This window comes from Lampetra fluviatilis, chromosome 55 (assembly GCF_964198595.1).
Source record: "Lampetra fluviatilis chromosome 55, kcLamFluv1.1, whole genome shotgun sequence".
Taxonomy (NCBI): domain Eukaryota; kingdom Metazoa; phylum Chordata; class Hyperoartia; order Petromyzontiformes; family Petromyzontidae; genus Lampetra; species Lampetra fluviatilis.
In genome coordinates this window covers 6,068,675-6,078,068 of record NC_136329.1, presented here as the reverse complement: position 1 = coordinate 6,078,068, position 9,394 = coordinate 6,068,675, and the positions used below count along the sequence as shown (strand labels likewise).

Genomic DNA, 9,394 nt, shown 5'->3' with positions numbered 1-9,394 from the left:
CACAACCACTCATCCACATAACCACACTCACACAACCACACACACCCACACAACCACACACACACACACACAACCACACACACACACAACCACACACACACACATTCACACACACCCACACACACCCACACACAACACACACACCCCCACACACCCACACAACCACACACCCACACACAACCATACACACCCACACACCCACACAACCACACACCCACACAACCACACAACACACACACACCCACACAACCACACACACACACACACCCACACACACACCCACACACACACACACACCCACACCACCACACCCACCCTCCCGCACCTCCTCGCCCCTCCCCCACGCCAGAGGGTGCACCCCACGGCCTACGCGGTGCGCGTGGCCGACAACCCGTCCCGCAAGCGGCACGCCGCCGCGGCCGCCGCCGCCGCCGCCGCCGTCGCCGCCGCCGCCGCCTCCTCCTTCGCCGCCCCCCCCGGCAACACCGGCACCAACTCCTGCCCGGCCGACCGCGTGTCCGACCCGGACCCGCGTCACCACCACCTCCACCACCACCTCCACCACCTCCACCACCTTCACCGCCACGGCCACGGCCACCACGGCCATCGCCGCAACGACGACGACGGTTTCTCCTCGTCAGCCGGCCGCCCGCAGCCGGCGAAGCGTCCGCGTGCGGCCGACAGCGTGGCGGCGTCGAAGGCGGCGACGCAGCAGCGGGTCGACTCGCTGCTCTTCAACTTCGTGGTGGACGACGTGCAGCCCTTCTCGCTGCTCGAGCGGCCCTCCTTCGTGCGCCTCGTCCGGGGCCTGCGGCCGGGCCGCTCCGTCATGGGCCCCGGAGCCCTGGCCGCGCTCGTGCGCCAGGCCGCACAGCAGACGCGACGGGCCCTGCTCGCCGGGCTCCGCGAGGCGAGGGACGTCTGCGCCGCGGCCGACGTGTGGGGCCACCGCGGCCGCCGCTACCTGGCCGTCACGTGCCACTGGATCGAGAGGGGCACCCTGGAGCGCCGCTCGGCCGCCCTGGCCTGCGCCAGGCTGCGGGGGGCCGGGGGGGATGGGGCGGAGGTGGCCGCCAAGCTGCGGGAGGCGGCCGAGGCTTTCGGCGTCACCGCCAAGGTGCGCTCGCTGGTGACGGGCAACGGCTCGGCCGTGGGGAAGGCCTTCTTCTTCGGGGAGGCCGGTGAGGGCGCGGTGACGCCGGTGGCGGACGCCGTGACGTTCGAGGACGTGGCCTCCATCCTCGGCTACGACGACGATGGCGACGGCCGTGCGGACACCGTGGAGGAGGAGGGGGAGGATGGGGGGCCGCCGAGGTGTCCGTGGCCCCTGCGCCGCTGCGCGTCGCGCACGCTCGACACGATCGCGTCGCGCGACGTCCACGACGAGATGCGCCAGTCGCCCGCCCGGGCCCTCTACCGCGGCACCATGGCCAAGTGCGCCGCCATCTGGGGCCGGCTCCACCGGCTCGCCGGGGCCCCCGCCCCGCCGGGCGCCGACTCGCTGCGTGACGTGGCCGCCATGCCCACGTGGGCGCCGCGGGCCTCCCGCTGGCTCTCGGAGCACCGCGCCCTGCGGCGCTTCGCGGCGCTGGCCGAGGGCCGGCTGGCGCTGGCCTGCGACGCCCTCGGCGTGGGCCAACTTGACGCCGGCGAGCTGCTGCTGCTGCGCGAGTTTGTGGACGTCGTGCGGCCGCTGGCGCACGCCGCCGAGCTCTTCCGATCGGACACACGCTGCTATTACGGCTACGTGCTGCCCACGCTCGTCGCGCTCAAGGCCAAGCTGGCCGAGAGGCGGCCCTCCCTCCGGCTGGCGCCCACCCTCGTCGACGCCATCGTCGGCGCCATCGACCGCCGCTTCGGCAGCTGCTTCGCGAGCCGCGATGCGGCCCTAGCCGCCGCCACCTTCCCCAAGTTCCGGCTGCTGTGGGTGCCGCCCGACGAGGCCGCCGAGGTGAGGGCCCTGCTGGTGGAGGAGGCGGCGGCGGCGCTGGCGGAGGACGACGAGGCGGCGGAGGCGGCGACGGGCGGAGGAGCAGCGGGGGGGGTGAGCTCCGTGGCGCGGCAGCAGCGGCCGGCGAGCAGCGACTCTGACGACTCGGAGGACGACTTTTTCTGCTTCGCGTCGAGGGACCGGCGGCGGCGGCGAGCCGGTGTTGCCGGAGCCGACGGCGGCACCGGAGCGGCGTGCGCCGAGGAGGAGGTCGCCGACTACCTGCGGGACACGGACGAGTCGCTCGCCTGCCTCAAGAAGTACCCGACGGTTCGGCGGATTTTCGCGCGCACCAACGCCGAGTTGCCCTCGGGCGCCGCCGCCGAGAGGCTGTTCACGAGGGGGGGGGCGGGCGCTGTCGCCCGCCCGCGGCGACGACGGCGACGGTGACGACGGCGACGACGACGCCATGAGCGACGAGCAGTTTGAGGAGGTGCTGCTGCTGCGCTACAATCGAGCACTCTGCCCGTTCCTGCCGGGCGCTGAGTGACCAGGGGGGGGGGGGGGTGGGAGGGCGGTGGCGGCCGCCGCGGTTGGTTGCAACCGTCGGGGACCACTGATTGGCTGCTGTAAATGTACGCGCGACGGCAGTGACGCCAACGACGGCCATGACGGCGGCGGCCATGACGGCGGCCATGGCGGCGGCGGCCATGACGGTGGCGGCCATGACGGCGGCGGCCATGACGGCGGTGGCCATGACGGCGACGTTAAGCCGCTCCGTCGAGCCGTCGCTGGTGGCCAGGTCGCTTCGGGAACAACAACAATAACAATAACAACAAAAACAACAACAATAACAACAATAACAACAACTATAACAACAATAACAACAACAATAACAACAATAACAACAACAACAATAACAACAACAAGAACAACAACAATAACAACAACAACAACAAGAAGAGAGCTACTGACAGTGCGGGGCCTTACCTGGCCACAAAGCGAAAGAGCGTTGCGTAGAGAGCGATAGCGATGCTCGCGTGGTCGGAACCCGTCAGGACCCGATGGTGGGGCCCGGCACGAGGATCGACGGCGGCTACGACGGCGGCCCCAACGGCGGCACGCCCTTCCAGCCCGTCGGGACGGACGTCGGCGCGACGTTGGCGCCGGGGATGCGCCGGCGTGCGGACCGACGCGGTCGGCACGTGGCGGGTGGCACCACTGGCCCGACGTTTTATTTTATTGTACTTTAGTTTCCTTTACCCCTCCGACACCAACGTCGGCCCGGCGTCGTCAAGCTCCCGTGAACCCCTTTTCGGCACAACGCCGGCGCTCCCCACCCCCCCCCCCCCCTCCTGGCGAAGGCGCTCAGCTGTTGCACTGTGGTGGCTGCTCGATCGGTGGTGGTGGTTGCGGTGGTCGTGTTCGTGATGGTGGTGGTGATGGAGGTGATGGTGAGGTGAGGTGATGGTGGTGATGGATGGAGGTGATGGTGGAGATGGTGGTGGTGATGATTGTGGTGGTGATGATTGTGGTAATGATGATTGTGGTGGTAATGATTGTGGTGGTGATGATTGTGGCGGTTATGTAGGTGATGGTGGAGACGTTGGTGGTGATGTGATGGAGGTGGTGATGGTGATGGAGGTGGTGATGATTGTGGTGGTGATGATTGTGGTGGTGATGGTGATGGAGGTGGTGATGGAGGTGGTGGTGATGATTGTGGTGGTGATGATTGTGGTGGTGATGGTGCTGGTGGTGATGGTGCTGGTGGTGATGGTGCTGGTGGTGATGGTGCTGGTGGTGATGATTGTGGTGGTGATGATTGTGGTGGTAATGGAGGTGATGGTGTAGATGGTGGGTGGTGATGATTGTGCTGGTGGTGATGATTGTGGTGGTGATGATTGTGGTGGAGATGGTGATGGTGGTGGCAACCACGACACCCTCGGTCTGCCCCGCGAGGGAGCCTCCTACGCTTCACGTGACGGCCTTGAAGTGCACCCAGCCTGGCACAAGCGCTCCTGGTGGTGACGTCGCCGCCGCTTCGTGGCGAACGGCGGCGCTTGTTGTCGATAGTGGCGCTGATGTTCTGCGAGTTGCGCCGCCATGTTCAGCGGGGGTGGGCGAGCGGGTAGGGGGGGTGGAAACCGGAGGGACCCAGCAGGTTGGTTTTGCCAGATTGCGCGCCGATCGGGGGAGCCGGGATCAGAGCTGCTTTCAAAACGGTGCCGCATAGTGACGGCTGCCACTGTGCGGTGCGGGGGGGGGGGGGGGGGGGTGGGAAATTGGGGGGCCTAGGCCAGGCTGAGGCAGAGAATTGTCAACGGTTGAGTCGCGACGAGACGGAGGGCGCTTTGTAAACCAAGCTCCGCTGCACATGCAACTCCTTATCAGTGGAGGGGGTCTCTGCGTGAGTCCGTGGGTCTGCGTGCCAGTCTGTGTGCGGGTCTCTGTGCGAGGAGTGTTTTTATTCCGTAGGTCTCCGTGTAAGTTTGTGGGTCTCCGTGTGATGAGTCTTATGGGTCTCCGTGTGATGAGTCGTATGGGTCTCCGTGTGATGAGTCTTATGGGTCTCCGTGTGATGAGTCTTATGGGTCTCCGTGTGATGAGTCTTATGGGTCTCCGTGTGATGAGTCTTATGGGTCTCCGTGTGATGAGTCTTATGGGTCTCCGTGTGATGAGTCTTATGGGTCTCCGTGTGATGAGTCTTATGGGTCTCCGTGTGATGAGTCTTATGGGTCTCCGTGTGATGAGTCTTATGGGTCTCAGTGTGATGAGTCTTGTGGGTCTCCGTGTGATGAGTCTTGTGGGTCTCCGTGTGATGAGTCTTATGGGTCCCTGTGATGAGTCTTATGGGTCTCCGTGTGATGAGTCTTATGGGTCTCCGTGTGATGAGTCTTATGGGTCCCTGTGATGAGTCTTGTGGGTCTCCGTGTGATGAGTCTTGTGGGTCTCCGTGTGATGAGTCTTATGGGTCCCTGTGATGAGTCTTATGGGTCTCCGTGTGATGAGTCTTATGGGTCTCCGTGTGATGAGTCTTATGGGTCCCTGTGATGAGTCTTGTGGGTCTCCGTGTGATGAGTCTTGTGGGTCTCCGTGTGATGAGTCTTATGGGTCCCTGTGATGAGTCTTGTGGGTCTCCGTGTGATGAGTCTTGTGGGTCTCCGTGTGATGAGTCTTATGGGTCTCCGTGTGATGAGTCTTATGGGTCTCCGTGTGATGAGTCTTATGGGTCTCCGTGTGATGAGTCTTATGGGTCTCCGTGTGATGAGTCTTATGGGTCTCCGTGTGATGAGTCTTATGGGTCCCTGTGTGGCGAGTCTTATGGGTCTCCGTGTGATGAGTCTTATGGGTCTCCGTGTGATGAGTCTTATGGGTCCCTGTGTGATGAGTCTTATGGGTCTCCGTGTGATGAGTCTTATGGGTCTCCGTGTGATGAGTCTTATGGGTCCCTGTGTGGCGAGTCTTATGGGTCTCCGTGTGATGAGTCTTATGGGTCTCCGTGTGATGAGTCTTATGGGTCCCTGTGTGATGAGTCTTATGGGTCTTCGTGTGATGAGTCTTATGGGTCTCCGTGTGATGAGTCTTATGGGTCCCTGTGTGGCGAGTCTTATGGGTCTCCGTGTGATGAGTCTTATGGGTCTCCGTGTGATGAGTCTTATGGGTCCCTGTGTGATGAGTCTTATGGGTCTCCGTGTGATGAGTCTTATGGGTCTCCGTGTGATGAGTCTTATGGGTCTCCGTGTGATGAGTCTTATGGGTCCCTGTGTGATGAGTCTTATGGGTCTCCGTGTGATGAGTCTTATGGGTCTCCGTATGATGAGTCTTATGGGTCTCCGTGTGATGAGTCTTATGGGTCTCCGTGTGATGAGTCTTATGGGTCCCTGTGTGGCGAGTCTTATGGGTCTCCGTGTGATGAGTCTTATGGGTCTCCGTGTGATGAGTCTTATGGGTCCCTGTGTGATGAGTCTTATGGGTCTCCGTGTGATGAGTCTTATGGGTCTCCGTGTGATGAGTCTTATGGGTCCCTGTGTGATGAGTCTTATGGGTCTCCGTGTGATGAGTCTTATGGGTCTCCGTGTGATGAGTCTTATGGGTCTCCGTGTGATGAGTCTTATGGGTCCCTGTGTGATGAGTCTTATGGGTCTCCGTGTGATGAGTCTTATGGGTCTCCGTGTGATGAGTCTTATGGGTCTCCGTGTGATGAGTCTTATGGGTCTCCGTGTGATGAGTCTTATGGGTCCCTGTGTGGCGAGTCTTATGGGTCTCCGTGTGATGAGTCTTATGGGTCTCCGTGTGATGAGTCTTATGGGTCCCTGTGTGATGAGTCTTATGGGTCTTCGTGTGATGAGTCTTATGGGTCTCCGTGTGATGAGTCTTATGGGTCCCTGTGTGGCGAGTCTTATGGGTCTCCGTGTGATGAGTCTTATGGGTCTCCGTGTGATGAGTCTTATGGGTCCCTGTGTGATGAGTCTTATGGGTCTCCGTGTGATGAGTCTTATGGGTCTCCGTGTGATGAGTCTTATGGGTCTCCGTGTGATGAGTCTTATGGGTCTCCGTGTGATGAGTCTTATGGGTCTCCGTGTGATGAGTCTTATGGGTCTCCGTGTGATGAGTTTTGTGGGTCTCCGTGTGATGAGTCTTATGGGTCTCCGTGTGGCGAGTCTTATGGGTCTCCGTGTGATGAGTTTTGTGGGTCTCCGTGTGATGAGTCTTATGGGTCTCCGTGTGATGAGTCTTATGGGTCTCCGTGTGATGAGTCTTATGGGTTTCAGTGTGATGAGTCTTATGGGTCCCTGTGTGATGAGTCTTGTGGGTCTCAGTGTGATGAGTCTTATGGGTCTCCGTGTGATGAGTCTTATGGGTCTCCGTGTGATGAGTCTTATGGGTCCCTGTGATGAGTCTTATGGGTCTCCGTGTGATGAGTCTTATAGGTCCCTGTGTGGCCAGTCTTATGGGCATTTGAGATAATTACAAGCCCACGCACTCCCGGACCTCCTGAATGCCGCAGAGATCCAGGCGGTACCGGTCCAGCTCCCGACAGAGGAGTGGCAGCCTCTCCTCCGCAGTGAGCGTGCGAACATTCCACGTGGCCACTTGCGATGTTTTTTTTGCAGTTTGGCCAGGATACGTCATTGATGCCTTTCCCCCCGGGTCCTCCGGCACAAGCCTAGATTGATATTTATTTTGTGGTTTAGTGCTCAATTAATTGACCGTTGAGAGGTAAAATAAGAATAAATGCGCGTTGGGTTGATTGTTTTAGAAAACCCTGAAGGCAAAGTTGGCACATCGTGTCGCATACATCGAAACGTATTCCCCCCCCGTAAGGTCACATTTGCGTAGCCTGAGGTGCGTTCTTAAGAAAACAACAACTAGAAAAACAGGATGTATGCTTGAAGAACACTTTGGTCTCGATTTAAAGCTGTTCGTGACTGCAGGGATTCATCTTCTTGGTTCTTTCGGTAAAGTCACGTAGAAGGGAAATAATAAAATATTAGAGGTTTTTTAAATTATTATTTTATTTGACTATGGAATATTTTATTTTATTATTTTATTTTATTTTATTATTTTATTATTTCTCTTCTACGTGACTTTACCGAAAGAACCAAGAAGATGAACACTTTGGTCCTTTCGGTAAAGTCACGTAGTTAGAAATAAAACAAAATAAAACCAATGACGACCTTTCGATCGCATAACAAGCCGTCGAAATCAGACGGTGATATTATTATTTTTAGAAAATAATATTATTTTTCTAGCACTAGATTTTTTTATTTAGAAAGTAATATTATAATATGATTTTTTTTTTTAAAAATATGACTTTTCGAAAATATTTTTTTTAATTCTTATTTTTCTACCCACGTGATGACTTTACCGAAAGATATGCAGTGACGAAAGCTTCAAATCGAGATTAAAATAATACTTTTTGACACAGCCAAGAAGATAATTTTTTTTTTCTAGATTTGAAGCTTTCGTGACTGCAAGGATTCATACTTTTAGTTTTTTCGGTAAAGTCACGTAGGTAAAAGATTAATTTTTAATTATTTTAATATTTAAATATATTTTAATTCATTATTTTATTTTGTTATTAATTTTAATTCCAATTTTTTTTACCTACGTGACTTTTACCGAAAAAACTAAGCATAAAATCATATTTTCTCTTCTAGATTAGAAGTTTTCGTGACTGCAAGGATTCATACTTTTAGTTTTTTCGGTAAAGTCACGTAGGTAAAACAAGATTTTTTAATTACTTTATTATTTAAATTTTTATTAATTTTAATTCCAATTTTTTTTACCTACGTGACTTTTACCGAAAAAACTAAGCGTATAAGATCATTTTTCGCGCAGCTCGCGGTCCGAAAAGGCGTGGCCCTGGGGGGGGGGGGGGGTGGGGGTTGTTCCAATGTGTGCAGTCGAAGAGTGCGGGTGGCACACGTGGGTGGCACACGCGGTGGCACACGTGGGTGGCACACGCGGTGGCACACGCGGTGGCACACGCGGTGGCACACGCGGTGGCACACGCGGTGGCACACGCGGTGGCACACGCGGTGGCACACGCGGTGGCACACGTGGGTGGCACACGCGGTGGCACACGCGGTGGCACACGCGGTGGCACACGCGGTTGCACACGCGGTGGCACACGCGGTGGCACACGCGGTGGCACACGCGGTGGCACACGCGGTGGCACACGCGGTGGCACACGCGGTGGCACACGCGGTGGCACACGCGGTGGCACACGCGGTTGCACACGCGGTGGCACACGTGGGTGGCACACGTGGGTGGCACACGCGGTGGCACACGCGGTGGCACACGCGGTGGCACACGCGGTGGCACACGCGGTGGCACACGCGGTGGCACACGCGGTGGCACACGCGGTGGCACACGCGGTGGCACACGCGGTGGCACACGCGGTGGCACACGCGGTGGCACACGCGGTGGCACACGTGGGTGGCACACGCGGTGGCACACGCGGTGGCACACGCGGTGGCACACGTGGGTGGCACACGCGGTTGCGCTACGTGGGCGGGGGCGTCTGTGCCGCAGCAGTAGCGGTGCGTGCCCGGAGCGCGGCGTGGCACGCGGCCGTTTGACCTTCGCGCTTGTGGACGACGAGGGGTCGCGGAGGCCCGGGCGCAAAGGGCCTCGTGTTGCGCGTAGTTTGACGGATGTATTAATTTTCTGTCTCTCTCCGTATCATTTAATTTAATTTAAACGAACCACGGTAATGACGAGACTAACGAGACGTATGCGGAATAAAGTGAAATTTTAAGACGAACGTAATGGCCACTTGCAAGTCGAATTGATGTTCACGCCTGTCGATGTGTGATGGTGATGATGATGATGAGATTCATCTTCTTGGTTCTTTCGGTAAAGTCATCACGTAGAAGGGAAATAATAAAATAATAAAAATAAAACATAATAAAATTTCGATTTAAAGCTTCTTTCGTGACTGCAGGGATTCATCTTCTT

At 57.3% G+C, this 9,394-nt stretch overlaps 1 protein-coding gene across 2 annotated transcripts in view; it reads left to right on the top strand.

Annotated features, from left to right (window-relative positions):
- The window catches only part of LOC144949829 (uncharacterized), a 29,616-nt gene extending 25,576 nt beyond the window's left edge, over window positions 1-4,040 (top strand). For both annotated transcript variants that reach the window (XM_078879776.1, XM_078879777.1), the window contains exon 6: window positions 350-4,040. In XM_078879776.1, coding sequence (XP_078735902.1) covers window positions 350-2,380 — 2,031 coding nt within the window. In that variant the 3' untranslated portion in view covers window positions 2,381-4,040. The remainder of the gene's footprint in view (window positions 1-349) is intronic.
- The last annotated feature ends 5,354 nt before the right edge of the window (window positions 4,041-9,394 follow it).